Raw genomic sequence first — 15,869 nt, forward strand, 5'->3', positions numbered from 1 at the left:
GAGGGGAAGGAGGAATCTCTTTCTCAGCAACTTCACTGAAGAGGCCACCCCCCTGTTCTTCTCAGTGGCCACTTCACATGCATCTCCATTCACCAGGAAGGCCTGTTCAGGTGCTGTTTGGGGTAATGATGCAGTTAATTGCTCTGTGCTCTCAGGTGGCTGTAGGAAGATCCAGCTGAGTGACTCCTGCTCTTCTTACTTTCCCACAGTGCCAGCCCAGAAGCTGCATCTCTCCCTCCTCCTGTATTTTCACTAATAAGGAGGAATTATAGCAATGGATGAGGCAGAGCAAATTAGAGCCAGTACTAATGAAAGAAGCTTTATTGGATTTGTAAATAGGTGTCAGGAGTAAAACGTCGAAGAACACAGGACTTAAAAACGATTGTGCTTGTGTTTTCTGAGCAAAAACCAACCACAGCTTTCACAGTCCCAGCTGTGCTTTTATAGAGACGCTTAAGAGGAACCATTTAAGCTTTCTTGGGATAATCTTGTACAGTATAAGTGCCTGCTTTACTACCTGCTCTGGCTGCAGAGCTGATAGCTTCACGCTATGCTGAGCGGGTGATAGAGATTTGCAGCTTCTTAGAAGCAAGAACTGAAGATGAATACAGTATTAGGAAGGGAGAGGCAGCATTGTGGTGGACTGGCAGAGAGTAAATGAAGCTATTAGTCCAGAGGAGAGTAGCTAGAGAAGAGCAGAGAGTTAGTTTATCCTGGCAGGTGATTTCCCTCAACAGTGGATTGGGGGAAATTGGTATATAAAATTCCCTTTTTCCAATGCCTTGTCATTAGGGGGTTTGGGCAGTACTGATACACAAAGAAAAATCATGTCCTCCGAGCACTCAGGACTTCACCTTATTCGCGTAACGGTGACGGCCATTTCTGCACTTTCTCACAATAGTGTTTGGCAGCAGCACTAATCGTACAGTCCTGTAGTCCCCGCCCTCTGTGTAAAACTAGGCAGCAATGTATGTGCCTACAGAGCTTATTTCCAAAGTGCTCCTTCTGCAGCGTTCCGAAGTGGGAAGGCAGCACTAGGTTTACCCTCAAACGGTAGCTCTAACGCTACAAAACCCACTGCTGATTTTCTCAGCACACAGATGACAACCACAGGCACCTTTGCATGCTTGACTTTATACAATACCAGAAAAAACAGAGGGGGGTGGTGGGAGAGGGTACTCAAAAGCAGATTTACCAAGCAAAGCCTGCTTGTGTACCTGGAAGTTTGCCTCTGTGATGGGGACAGCACTCCAAAGACATGCTAGTGCTCCATGACAACAGCGACTGGAACAGTTTTATCACCAGCTGCTGGCGGATACTCCAGGCTGACCTAGGCACAGCATAGCTGCTAATGCCATGGCATTTGAGCACCTTACAAACAGGTTACAAAGTAAACTCAGTAATAAGTGTGTCTCCCTGGGTAGGGAAAGTCCTTTCAGCAACTACAAACTGTTTACTCCCAGCCTTCCCAACAGCAAACATGATGATCAGGGCAATTCTGCTTCACAGAGTGTGACAAGTGGTTATTGTGGAGGCAGCTCCCCAGGGGACTTTGACCCTGCTGCCTTCAACTCTGATTTCGATGCTACTGTCATGTAGTTTAGGATGCCTTGATCCTGATGTTCAAGTGTCTTTAGTATCCGTGGCGGTGGCTAGATCTTCTTACACTAAACCAACACAAAAGAGCAGCTGAATTTCACTGCCTGCAGACACAGCACATTAAAAGGCTTGTTGACATTCCTCCAAGTTAAAGATCAATACGGTTCGCAAGAGCCTAAAACACCAACTAACAGAATTAAATCATTTATTTGCACGTTCTGTTTTCACACGCCTCACTCAAGGGACATAAATTTATGATGAGGTCTTATTCACCTGAACTCCTGTGTGTCTGTCAGCAATGGGAATAGCCTGAGCGTTTTCTTATCAACCTTCAAGTTGTACTTCAGGATAAGGCATTTCAGTGGAGCAGAAAGCTGAGGGCTGTTCCAGGGAAGCCTCGCTCTCAGAGCTGCCCGCTGCATGGCCTGGAAGCCCACTTGAGTTGCAGAGAGGGCGCATGGAGCCAGTATGAAAATAAAATTCTCAGAATTATAAATAGTACAAAAGGAAATGAAAGGCTGGTGCAGCCTGTCTGATGCATCGCGGTGCAGCCCACCGTCATACACATGTCTCTCTATGAAGTGAAGAGCAGTCAGGATCTGTCTGGAGGGCAGTTCCTTTCCATGAACGGGCAACCCTCCCACAGGGCGTGCAATTCCGCATGAGCTGAAGTACAAGGTATTGAACCACAACATCCAGTCCCCTGAGCAAAGGGAGCGCTGAGGGAACAGCACAACTGCCTCCTCCTAAGCAGAGGACTGGGGATGATGCAACACCTGCACTAAGAGTCATTCAGGAAGGAATCATGCCTTTATTCCGCTTTCTGTCAGCCATGACTCGTCGATTATGGTTAGCTCTTGTGCTTTTGTTTGCTTCCTTCTTCCTTCGTTCCTGCACTGTTTCGCGGTTCTGCCCATGGCCCTTCACATTCCCAACGACAGCAGAGCTGTCGTGCTTGTGCCTGGAGTACACAGAAAAAGGACATCACAACAAGCACACTGCACACTTGGGGGACATAATATACTGATCCCAAGAAACAACTGGGTGTGAGGAGTTCAGCCAGCAGGCCTCGAGCCACAGCTCACCCCACCTCCGCAGGGCTTCTGCAATAGCAGAGCATCAGCATTAGCCACACAATGGCTGCGTCCTTCTACGCATTGAGTCTGTCAGCTAAAGCCAGCTATTAAACTGTCCTGAAGTCCCTGTGGGAGCTGTTCAAGCTCTGGGAAGCTGTACTCTCCAAGATCTTGTCTTGCACAGGGCTCTGCTGCTTATGATAAAGGGACATGCCTACCCGTTTGATGGGATAGAACAAGTAGTGAAGTAGAAGTTGGATGAGGAAGTTAACACCACCACAGTAGTGACCTTGACATACAGGAATGTTAATGAACAGGTATACCCTCAGTAATTCCAGTCAGCAGCAAAACATCTGCTAACTGCAGAGCCACGGTTTCACCCCGCGGAGGGAGATGCTTACTTACCCTTTCCTTGCAAGGTAAGCCAGTCGCCTGGCTTCAGCTCTCTCCCGCAGTACAGCTGGGTCCTGCACAAAATGGTCCTACCATAGGAAGGAAGGAAAGAGGTCATTAGACTCATCAGCATCATGCAAAAGGCTAGAGCAGGAGCTGATTCCGCTGGAGCATGGAACAGAGTCAATTCATTGTTCATTACCTCTTCTGGCTGAGCCAGCAGGATTGGTGTCAGTGACTCTAAACACAAAACCTGGCAGAAAACCTGACTGAGACGCCTTCCCACATCCTACCTCTGCCAGCAACACCATCAACATCATTATTTCCAGTACATCCATGACAACAGAGCATTAGCGACTCTCATAGTGTTCTGCTGGCATTGTCCGTCTAGGGAATAAAGGAGATTAAGCCCTTTCCACGGGGTAAGTGTCATTGCTCCAGTACAGTTAGCCTAGGAAGCAGTGGATAGCTGTACTCAGGACGTTTCACAGTCAAGCAGACTGCAGAAGCAGCCACTCTGAAAAGCAGCTCAGTCTCTGTGCTACTCTTAAAAGACTCACTCTCAAAGAGGGAATCTGCTCCACATCACTCTGCACGTGAAGCAGATAAGACATATGGTAAATCTTAATGCACATCCAACAACAAACTAAATGTCACCTTTGTTCTTTCCTTCTCAGCCGCTTCCTCCTCCTCCTCCTCTCCATCCTCTTCCTCTTCCTCCTCTCCTTCCTCTTGTCCTTTAGGTCTCAAGACCTGAGGAATTGTGAATGGCCTGAGAATTGAGACAGAAACAGTCAGCAATGAAGACAGTACAGCCACAAATGTTTCACTGAACAGCACATCCTTTTTGGTTTGCATCATGTCTTCCAAAAATGAGAAGCTACAAATCTCATGGACTTTCTTTTTTTTTCTTCAGGAAAAAAAAAAAAAAAAAAGAGACCCAGTAGCTAATGACACGTTTACTGCGGGCAATTAACGAACACATGTTCTTTAGTGAGGAATGTTCACTATGAAGTTGTTACTGAAAATAATAATAGTTGAAAAAAGGAGGTCAGGAAAAACCTGAAACCTCACAAGGAATTTCTCCAAGGAAACAACTGCTTCCTCTGGGAGGAGGGGATCCAGGCACAGCCACAAGGTACTGGTAAGGAGTATACCTAGCTAGGCTTTAGCTCGCCAGTCAGGGAGCACCTCCTGTACCAAGACAAATCCTCAAACCTCAAGCTCAGACGAAGACAGAAACATTAATACTCAGAAAATGCTATGGTCCAGAACCTCGACGACAAGTCAGCGGTTATCCACGGAGCCCCAGTTTCATTGCTGTGCCCCATTTTCATACAGGAGGAAATACTTGGAAAAAATCCATCAAGCTTTATGAATCACCCTGAACACACAGAGCAGCAAAGCGCCTGGGGGAGTGGAGGCAGAATTTACTACATGCCAACAGCTCATCTTTGATATATGGGGGTGGGTGTGTGTGTGCACTTAAATTCTATTTGAATTCAGATCCATCGTTCCACTGTTGAAGCAATAAATGTAAAACCAGAAAAGCCTTTGTTACTTCAAACCTAGAGACCTAGTTTTCAGCAGTAACATTCACTAATTATTCCTACTGCCTCTCTAGGAGCAGTGAGCACTGAGCACCTGAAGTAGGGGAAAAGACCTGAGTGCCACACTGTAACAGGCAAACCACAAAAAGGATTGAAATTGAAGCCTTACCACACTTAAGGAGGGGGAGGGGAAAAAAAGGCAAAAGGAACAAAAGAACCCCAAAGATGCATTTTGGTTTGAGGTTAGAAATAGCGACTTCTTCATAATACTTCAGAATTTAAAAGGCAACCTTCAGAAATGTTAAACCAGCTCTTAAAACATGTGTTTTCTATATCTAGCTCTTATTTCTAAAATAAATGTTATACAGCCCCCATCCCGAACTAACCCTTTGCTTCCTATAAGCTAATTGTCTCCAGCTGTCAGTCATTGTGGAGAGTGCTGTGCAGTCCATCAAGGACTGAGTTCCAGGGGCCATCACTCTGAGATGTCAGAGGGGATTGGCAAGGAGAAGTCCGGTTGTACAGTTTTCCAAATTTTGAAGTTTTCCTTTGCTAACCAGCCATGTTACATTACCCAGCTACACTCAATCCCGATTATTCAAGATAGCCAATTTTCCCCTGCTGCAGGCCAGTTTTCTATAAGCAGAAGCACCGCTGGGTGTGAGTTTCAACACAATGGCAAATTCCCCTCTTGGATTTGTTGGTTAGTTGAGGCGATGGCTGAGTCCTGCAGACACAGAAAGTGGAAGACTGAGAACACCCTGGGTGCATGCCATGGCAACACTCCCTACCAACAGGAGAAGAGGAAGCCAAATCTCCCTCCTTCAAAAGGGGTGGTTTGAAGCATGTTCTTATTGAGAAACAGAGCCAAAACCCAGTGTGGAGCAGATTTGTGAGAGCCAGACAACTCTAGGTGGCGATTCCCATCAACTTCCCATTCACTGAAGCCACAGCACCTACCTCCGACTAATCAGCTCATCATCCGAGTCAGCATCATTTGCCCCCACTTGGTTTCCATCGTAGGTGTCATCATATTCATCCTCATAGTCCTCCTTGTAGAGCTGAGCTTCTCCTTGCGGCACAGGGATCTCCTCCACAATCACGCTGTACTGCCTGTAGCGCTCCTTCTGCTCAGCAATCAGGCGTTTGTCATTCAGCAAACTCCTGGTCGTGTCCTTCTCCCTCCTGCATTCCACAGCATGGAAATGGGGAGGCAGACACAGAAAGGCAGTATGTGAAGATCTTCTCTAAAAGTGACTTTTTTCCTGTTAGTAAGTGGGAGCTGAAGTAACAGAGGCTCATCTCAAACTCCACAAGCACTACTTAAGCCCACCTATTTCCCCTCTCATTTATAACAGGGCTGTTTGTCTGGCTACTAAAAACAGCCACTCCGGGCTTAGAACAAAGTCATTTTTAAACAGAAGCCCAGCAAGATTACGCAGCAGATAAGAACAGGAATTGGAGACCACCACTGTCATCTGAGACAGAACGGAAGCTTTTACAGGAGGCCACATGCAATTATACTCAAGCTGAAATTTGGCCAAGATCCAAACAACACAAGAAATCCCATGAATCTTGAATGGCAAACTGTTAGGGCTAAGACTCCAGTCTACAAGACGGCTCTGCCAGGTCCAGAGTGCCCTCTAACACCATGCTGCAGTATCGTCTCACTGCGGTAGCACGCACAGCTGCAAATCACCCACCAGGGCTGCATTGGAGTAACTGCTGCACAGACACGTATGTTCCTATAGCCAAGAACCTCAGCTTACAAATATAAGATGCAAAATACGAATGTGGATGGGGAGAGCCAAAAAATTACCAATGCAGCAAGTAAGGATTAGAATAAGCACAACTAACAATGAAAAGAACAAACTAGGTTGAATCAGAATCACTAGTCTATCTCAAAGCACTGCATGTACAATTTTTTTAAAAACTTAGGAGGCAAGTAAACTATAGTAATTTTAAAGAATGAAAGACCAAGAAACAGAATTTTGACAGAGGTATTAAAAAGCAGCTACTGAGATGCTGCGTCTCAAGCTGCACAAGCATAAACTCTTTGAAGCCCGATTTTTCAGACTAGCCAAGTATATGCTTACAGCAAAGCAGTAAGGGATTCCACTGACAAGTATTCACGGGACAATCTGCAGCCCTCAAAGTCTAGGAGGAACATGCATCAGTGGTCTATTTGGCATCTGGATATTATCAGAGAAAGAACCCATCCAAGGCAGGCTGTCGGTGACCCAAGAATGGATAGGCTTATGTGACACACTAGCAAGCAGTGGGGAAGTGATCTAAGCAGCCTGATTTTCATTAAGGATCTCAAAACAAAGTAACGTGACAGATAGATGTGGTTCCCCTCTCTTCCATGACTCACTCAGTTACATGCCTGCATTCAGCTGCAAAATGCCCTACGAAGCTTGTGGTTAGTTCACACATACCCAGGCTGGGATAGCATCTTCTGCTGGTGTTCAGCATGAGGCTGAACTAAGTATTTGATAATTGTTTCCTGTTGAGCTGGTCTGATGACTACAGAAGAGCTGCAATGAAATGTTTCAGACACCAATTCCAGGAAAAACAGTGGGATAACTCCTCCAGTCCCACAGTGTTCAGGACGTGTTCTGACTTCAAGAGATAGATTCAGCTAGCAATTATGGCTGGACAGGCAAAGACAGGTTACATGACTTTTCAGGATCAGCAAAGAATCGTGCTAGTATGTTCATCTCCTCATGCTTGTCTCTCTCCTCATCCTGGAGTGTCTTTCTCCTTCAGCTTACCAGGCCCTGCCCCAAACTGCTTACCCTTACCCACACAGCAGCTAGTGCAGTGGGACCCAACCTGACCTGGCTCCTGAAGCACTACTGCAACATCATGCTTAGCCAGCAACACCACTCTAAACACCAGCAGAATTTGGTGAGCAAAAGATTTTAAGGAGACAAAAAAAAAACCAACAGAAAAAATAAAAAATATATGGTGATACAATTTGAATTCAAAGCAGATCTCAAACTAGGCTATGAGAACTCTGTTACCCAGATCCCTGGGTGAAGCATAAGATTTCTTGCTTGTAGATCAAGAACTACTGAGGAAGTTGCACTTCCAGTGCTGAAAGGACACACTCTTCATACATATGGAGTTCTGAACGTTAAATCCTAGAGAGCAAGGTACCTTAGCTTATCCTTTGATTTAGTTAGATGTGATCAACTTTGGGCATAGGGTGTACATTGCTGATCCCAGATAGTTACATCCAGGTTTCAAAAACCACTGAAAACATCACTAACATGTCTGGAGTCCTGCAGAGAGAATGTTCTCAGTGTAAGAACTGTTTCGAAATGAAGACATTGCCTGAGGGAGGCCAAGAGACACCAGGAACAGCAGCAGTAAGAGGATAATCCCAAGAGGTCACGTAACAGTACAGCAGAAGAGATGACAGCTTTCTCAAGGAATGTTGTTACTGTTTGAGAGAAGGCACAGCCTCCCTGGGAGCAGCCGGAGAGCAACGCCTTGGGAGCAGGGTCGCACAACCCAGCTCAGGGATGACTTCAAACTTTCAAAGCTCTGTAAGTGATCTGCAGAGGGAGCTCCCAGCAGGGTTATTCCACAGACTGGGTGTGCTGTGCTGACCTCAGACAGTGCTCTCTGGCCCTGTCCAGCCACTGCAGCAGCCACCCATACATGCAAAACATTCGGGAGGTGGGAGATAACTGAGCGTGCCTGCACACAAGGCTGCTGCTGAGAAGGTGCCTGCCTGCTCTCTGAGCAAGGCAACATGATGAGGAGAAAGGAGAGAGGTGGTGCCTGTGAATTCCTAGCTATGGACCCTTCAAAAGTCACTGTCTTGCCGAGAGGGAAAAAAATTTACTTTCTTGCATAGCTGAGCCAATACAAGCATTATAGCACTGCTGCTGAACTGTTTGACTGGACTTTAGGACAAAAGTGGTTTTCTCCCAAGAGTTTCATGCAGCTTTGCAACCAAACCCGAACCAGGAGCTCCCAGGGTCATGCAGCTCAATCTCCACCCAGACTTCTATTTATGCTCCACATAAATACATACCAACATAAAGATCAGACTTAGCTGGTTAGAGAAAGTGTATTAAAAGAAACTAAAACAAGTCATCCCTATTGTAGAGATACAGTTGACATCCACGAGAGCCACCAGGATAATGCCCTAATGTAAATTTGCAGGGAGCATGGCCGTGCACAACACACCAAACTAGGCAGAAAGGAAAGGAACTGCCCTTCTGCAGGAAGCTTACAGCAGCAGGAACAACAAAAGTAGTCTAGGTCACTAAGGGTTATCAGATTTTTGAAGTAGATGGATATTGAAGCTTCACTTGGATCTACACCAAACCATTATTCTCAGTTCTGAGTCACAATCCCAAGCTCGTAGAGATGGTTGCTTTTCAAGGTTTGTTGTTCAGTACAACTTTAACAAGACCAAGAAGCAAGAGCCCAACATTACAAATGAGCTTGGCAGAGCAATCTCTAGCAGCATACAGAGAAAAGCCAATTAGGAAAAACACTGACACCAACCCCCTAATAATATTTCATTTTACCTTCCCAGAGAAACAAAAGAAACAGGTGGGGAAGATTTTTGATAAGCCTTACCCCCTGCCAACAAATTCTTGCAGGAGGTTTGTTCGGGAAGTAAATTCGCAGGTTCACAGATGTTTATTCCTCTTGACAGACAGGGTTAGTTAAGGGTGCATGATACTCACCGCTTGCCTTTTTGTATCCGAGAAAGGTCCACTGAATCCCTACTGAAAACATCAAACTCATCATTCTGGAAAACATTATAGCGAGAAGTGACTAGAGGAGTAGGGTCTGGCTTCAGCTGTCTGTTAAAAGAAAAATTAAAAAAAAAAAAGAGTATAAAACCAAAGGTGAACTGAGGAAGACCAAGTCCTCTCCTTCCTAAGACCTTGGTTTGTTATTTGTCAGTCTCAAGGTCGTCCACAGCATGCCAAGATCCTCTCTGTGGTGTGGGCTGACTGTGTCACAGGTTGCTACTCCTTCATTTCACAGCTGCACCATAGTATGTGCACGACCACTACACAGCATTGGTCTAAGATAAAAGGCACAGTTTTCAAAAGCTTATCTTTGTTGGGAAACTAAAGCAACTTACAGAAATACAAAAAGAAAATTTTCTGTTCATTTAAGAATAAGTAAAACTGTACAGGTACAAGGAATATTCAACAGACTGCCTGGTCTCAAAACAGTGACTCAGTAAAACCAAACACTAAGTATGATGAATTACATGCTGGAAAAAATTCCAATAATTTGCCACTGTTGATTTCAGGATATTTATCTCCCTATGGTTCCTTCTTAATTCTTTCTCAGGGTTCCAGGTTTACATTTGTTCAACTTAAAAGTCAAAAGACCATTATTTTTACATTCATTTTGTTGGTGCTGTTAACTCAGCTGGGCATCTGAAGACACTGCTGTGCTCAATTCTAAAATCAGCAGTGATCAAAATTCTACATTTGCTATTGAACTGGCAGTTTTGCTTCAAGATGCAAAAGGCAGGAAAAAGAAAATCCAGCCCTATCTTCTGGTACTGCTGGCTTTGCAGAAAAAAACAACCCTTCCAAAGCCATATAATTCGTGCCAAAGACAGCAGATCTGACTGTGGGAGCATGAAGATTGTTGCAAAACCAAGATTTTTTTTACATCATTTTTCTGATAAAGATCCTTTCCTTTTTTAATGCAACAATGGGACAGTCTGCCCGTTCCTCCATGAAATGTGAACGAAAAGCACATTCGCATCCTGACACTCAGTCAGAAACTGCTGTTGCAGCACAAACACATGCAAGCAGCTGCAGACAGACTAAAACAACTCATTCCACTGCCAGCTATAAACCCTACATCCCAGAGAAGCAAGCAAAAGCCTGGCAAGTTTGTCAAAGGGTAGATAAAAAGGGATCTAAATTGCCGTTTACAATCTCTCTCTGGTTTATCTTCAGTGACAAAACAGCAGCCTTTCAAATACTGTATTTGACACTGCAGGTTGATTTTCAGCTGAATTAGTTCCTTTGAAAATGCCTCTTCCCACAGGACAGCTGGGATTTTGACACCTATGACCCTGTCTTCTGCAGCAAAATAACTTTTGAAGGCAACATGTTCTGCTGCCCAGTCCAGGCTAAGCCCATGTCCCCATGATGGAATTTTAATGGTTCTTATTTGAGTGTTTAATGTACAAGTATTTTTTTTGTCCCCCATCACAAAACACAACCCATCAACCGCTCTACTGAAATGCTGAACAGTGAATGTTCTAGTCCTCTGCAGGGACACAACGAGGGCAGAAAGCTAGTGGCAGATGGCAATGAGAAGCTCTCCCTGCAGCTGTCTACCCCAAGAAAATGCACATGCAACTACTTAGAGCTCTACAAGTGTCTGAACTTCAGTAAGAATGATGGGAAATGATAACCCACAAACAAAAACCTAAAAGGCAAAGCTGTGCCAGAAGTTGCCCCACACCTTTGCATTGTTCGGTCCAGCTTATCCAAGTATGGCACCAGTTTATCTTCTAGAATGTTGTTGATCACTTGCTCTGCGTTGTAACTGTACTCTTCCAGGCAGGCCAGGATGAAGCCCTCACCAAGGTCTGGCAGCAGGTCTTTCACTTGGGAGATGAGAGAGTCCAGCTCCACCCCTGACACCTTGACAACAGGCGCAGCAGCTGCGCCGGCACACTACATACCAAACAGAAACAGAAACGGTGGCATTACAGGGAAGAGACAGCAGCTGAGGGATGGCAGGTATGCACGTTAAGAAAGGGAAGGGAGCAGTCTGGGTTATCAGAATTTAAACACAAAGTCGTCGAAGACTGAAGTCAAAAGAAGAGAAATCAGCTAGGTTGTTTCTATTACACAAGGTCTCTGACACAGACTTGGGCACACAACTACTTTTGTCTGTCCCTGAGTCAGCAAGGATACTCCAGATAAGCTCTTCTTCAAGTAACATAGGAACTGTGTATTTAAAAAAATATGCACATGAACTACACCACTGAAGCACAGTATTTAAATAAACCTCAGCAACAGGAAACCCAAGCCAACAGGAGTTAGAAGCAATTTGCTCAAAAGATAAAGCTGGGATTCAGGTGTAGCTTTGCTTCTCATTTCACCAGGCACGCGGGGGTGCACTGAAATCTAGCAAAAGTAAGAAATGAGACAAAATCTCATGTAATCTCCCAAACTGTGCAAACCAATCCTCTCTTCACGGACAAATGAAGTAAGGGCAGAAAGGGCAGAACCCAGCCCTATCCATACACCTCTCCTCACCTCATCCCCTGATGCATATGCAGCCCCGAGCTCTTCCATGTCCTCAGTGGTGCTCTCCACTATTGCTGATGCTCCATTAGATGCTGCTGGTGGTGTTGGGTCTTTAACGACTTGTGCTTTTTTCCTGTCAACCCCTTCCCACGCACCTTCCACTGCTTTCAGGATATAGGCTGTCCTGGTCTCATCTCTACGAGAACAGCATTAAGGATGTTTCTAGATGCACATATTCACACCTCACCTTGAAGCAACTATGCCATTTTCAGTGACTTACAAGCCTGTGCCTACATTAACATTCCCCCCTTTCTTTTTTTAAGGAAAAACTTTCCGTCACTCACTGCCAGTCATGCAGCTTAACCAGAAGCAGCAACACTGGAAATGCCACTGGCGTGAAGGTATCTAAGAGCACCCAGCTCTGCAAAACCCCAAGGTGACAGCAAAGGATACAGTGTGGAAGATGCTTGCTGAAGCAGACTGACATCATCCTCCACAGGAAACAGCTCATCATAGTCACGGAGAAATCTGGAGTTGCAGAAGCAAGTTTAATCAGTCAAACTCAAGAATAAATTACAAGCAGACCTGTCACACTACCATCCCTGCTACACCACTTTTGACTTCCTCACTGCTCAGGCAGGAACATGTACAACCTATCACCCAATACTGAATTCCAGCACGGGTTGCCACGTCTGATTTTGCCCCCATTATACTGCAGCAACACTTCCCCCAAGCCATCAGAGCCAGCTGCAACACTCATGATGCTGCGACCTGTAACCCAGTGCCGCATTACAGAGCGAATGCGGTTTATGACTTGAACATGATCAGAATGACAGCATCGTCAGGAGGACAAGATCAAATTCCCAGTTTTGCCACTTATTTGCTTCAGGTCTTCAGTATTAGCACTTAACATCTTTCTGCTCTGGTCACCCCAGTTGAAAAGCACAGTTTAGTAATAATAGCCTAACTTGTCAAGGATGGCTAAATTGCTATCCTCCACTTTGCAAGCCTGGATTAAAGAGAGTGAAGGCTAACATTCTCCAGCGTCATGCAACATCCTTCTCACCTTCGCAATAAAGTCTGTACTGTGGTCTGAAATTCTCTCACAGCAGTTCTCCGAACTAGTTAGAGTGATTTCTAACTCCCAAATGCATCATAATGCCTCATAATAATGTCTCGGGCAATTCTGTTGTAAAGAATGGAAGAGGAAGGCAAGCTGACCCTCCCCCTTGGGCCTCTTTCAGCCAGACTCACCTCCTTTCCTGAAGCACCGAAGTGAAGATCTGTAGAAATTCCTCAATAAAAGGCTGAATGTTCTCACAGCTGCAGAAAACAATGGCACAACAGAGTAAAAAACTCAGCGGTAAGCCTACTGCATTGCACAATCTCCACATTCTGCCTCACTAGCCAAACTAGTCACGTTCACATATCAAGGGAAAATCCCATTTGAAAATAGATTTCAGTCCACTCTTGGCTTTCACAGGAGCAACTGGTCAAATGGAAACAAGTTTCTTTTATGGCTTCAGCAAACAGTAGATCAGTGTTAAGAAAAAGATATTTCCCTAGAAGCCAGACATATCGTTTCCACAGTAGCTTTAGCTCTTGTCAAACTGGCAATGAGTGTGTGGAGCTGTCCTTTACTAGCTCTGAAGTTTATACAGTCCTTAATACTGTGGAATTGGAATGCATTACACTCTGGTTCCTTTATACTTCCAATATTCTGGTGGGTACTGAAAGGCAATACTCAGGTAAGAGAGGGTAAGGCAAGGCTACTATGGCTCCTTTAAGGCTTGGACTTCTAGCACAGACGGATTGGGAGATTCAGTCCATGTCACAGAGGAAGTCAAGGAAGCAACTCCAGGTCTCTCAATAAGGAATTCCACCAACAGACCCTCATCTTCTTGGACAACTCTCCTGATATCAAACCAGGGAAAATATTCAAGCAGAACAGGAGCCAGAGACCAGTAATCTACGAAACCTGTAACAAGTACAGGCAAAGACAGACCAGCCCAAGACAGCACTGGTCTACGGTTCTAAGCACAAGATCCAGGTTCTTGTCTCTGTCCCCAATGTACAGCGTGATTTTGGGTCATTTAACTTCTCTTTATTTCTCTATTTTAAAGTAAGGACAGTTATACTTGCCTTCATTTTCAGATTACTCACAGAGCTACCTGTTAATAATGTTCACAACAGGAGCAGGGGTAGAATTAGGTAAGGCACCGGTATCTAGATTTAAAATTACTGTTTTCAGTGTTCTGTAACACTGCATTGCTTTTACAGTGGTGTCTCAGTCAAGGTGTCTACACACTGCATTAGTCTGCAGCTTAGCCATAACTGAGGTTAGAAAGCTTGTTGGACCCCAGCCTTGTCCCACTTCAGTGGAGTCAACACACAGCTCACCACACCAATTCTGGATCATATAGCTTCATCTGGGATATTCCTGCTATGCAGGACAACAGAATTCTGATCTTAGCCAAAGTCTTTGGCTATAACCCCAACACAAATAGCAGTATCTCCAGTAAATCTGAAAACGAGGAAACAATCTCCCCCACAATGGCAATAAAATAACTGGCTAGCACCATGGAGTCCAAGTGCCAATACCTGCTTTCTAAGATGGGCTGCAGACAGACTTGGTTTATGAGGATGTGGAAAGCTTCTATCATCTTCTTCCTGGAATGTGAAATTCTTCTCCACAAATCAGCAAAAACACTTCAGAGAGAGTAAAAGAACACACTGTTGGCATCAGCACAAGAAATTAGAATCTTTAACACACCTTTACTCCAGAGTTATCCCTCCAGAGGAGGAATTTCATTAGTAGAATCATTTATTTGCACTACGAACCAGAGATTACAGCCATTTCATACTCATTAAGGAAAAATGCATGCTCTAGACAAAGTTGGTCTCAATCACCAATTGTCCCACCAGCTAGACACAGGATATCTCAACTGTACCAGCACAGTATGCTCCTTAAAATGAGACCAATCTGTACAAAGAGATATAATTCATATTTTCACACTTTGTTACGATTTGAATGCATCTCCCATCAAGTTGTTCTTAGACAGCAGTGAAAGAAATCATTAGTCACCCCACTGCCCAGGAAAATGTGGAATTAGAAAAGACACCTCTTCAGAGTTCTTTGAAGCAGCATGAAAAAAAAAGACAGAAAGACTCCACAGAGGTGGGTAAAGCAACCCAAAGTGAATTTTTAACTAAGCCCTGGGAGTTTTTTATTGAAAAGAAAAAGCAAGCCTTTGCAGCCATTTTCACCTGTTATCCTCATAATGCCTCTTCTTAATTGCAGATTCCAGCTCAGGAATTGCCAATTCATAAAACGAAGCTAATCTGTACGAAGGGACAACAAAACAATAACTTCAACTGAGGTTTCAAAAATCATTTGCTAAAAGACAAATCAAATGGTTAATTTCATTAAATTCTCCTCACAAGCAGCACCTCATTAGCATTATCCCATTTTATTATTTCTTCCCTGAAACATGAGCAAATATGCACTAGACAAAGGGTAGCACTCTAAGGAATCAAAGACATAATCGAGGTGTCTTTGAAGACGTAGGCAAAGAAATGCATTTGACAAGCATCATGCTACTGAACAGAAGAACGATCTGCCCAACCGAGAAACACCCCAAACAATTTGCAGTCTGCAAGAGCTGATATGCTTGAGTCCATTCTGAAACATCACCTCCCACCCCAATATCCTTATGGCCCTATCTTACTGTATGCTGAAAACTGGATATGAAACAGGACGTGATTTCCAGTAAAGTCTTACTAGTCTTGCTATTCAGCTCTGCTCTAGGTGGGCATTTAGATGAAAGTATCCAATATACAGAAAACCTAAGAGGATGCGTCAATAAGATGGGGCAGGGAAGAAGCGAAGAAGGTGAGTTTGGTCCAGTTGCACGTTTGGTCCAGGCAGCCCACACAGGCCCTTTCCTTCAGGGACAGAGCACCAGAGATGCAAAGAAACACTCTCA

General features: G+C 44.6%; 1 protein-coding gene across 2 annotated transcripts in view; it reads right to left on the bottom strand.

Moving 5' to 3' along the window:
* Positions 1-298: 298 nt before the first annotated feature.
* ASCC2 (activating signal cointegrator 1 complex subunit 2) overlaps positions 299-15,869 on the bottom strand; it is a 29,112-nt gene continuing 13,541 nt past the window's right edge. For both annotated transcript variants that reach the window (XM_064465838.1, XM_064465839.1), the window contains exons 9-19: positions 15,151-15,225; positions 14,485-14,592; positions 13,138-13,206; positions 12,337-12,411; positions 11,893-12,079; positions 11,090-11,304; positions 9,331-9,450; positions 5,579-5,803; positions 3,726-3,840; positions 3,081-3,157; positions 299-2,560 (exon numbers count right to left, since the gene is read on the bottom strand). In XM_064465838.1, coding sequence (XP_064321908.1) covers positions 2,392-2,560; positions 3,081-3,157; positions 3,726-3,840; positions 5,579-5,803; positions 9,331-9,450; positions 11,090-11,304; positions 11,893-12,079; positions 12,337-12,411; positions 13,138-13,206; positions 14,485-14,592; positions 15,151-15,225 — 1,435 coding nt within the window. In that variant the 3' untranslated portion in view covers positions 299-2,391. The remainder of the gene's footprint in view (positions 2,561-3,080; positions 3,158-3,725; positions 3,841-5,578; positions 5,804-9,330; positions 9,451-11,089; positions 11,305-11,892; positions 12,080-12,336; positions 12,412-13,137; positions 13,207-14,484; positions 14,593-15,150; positions 15,226-15,869) is intronic.

The sequence above is a fragment of the Phalacrocorax carbo genome, chromosome 15 (genome assembly GCF_963921805.1).
Source record: "Phalacrocorax carbo chromosome 15, bPhaCar2.1, whole genome shotgun sequence".
Taxonomy (NCBI): domain Eukaryota; kingdom Metazoa; phylum Chordata; class Aves; order Suliformes; family Phalacrocoracidae; genus Phalacrocorax; species Phalacrocorax carbo.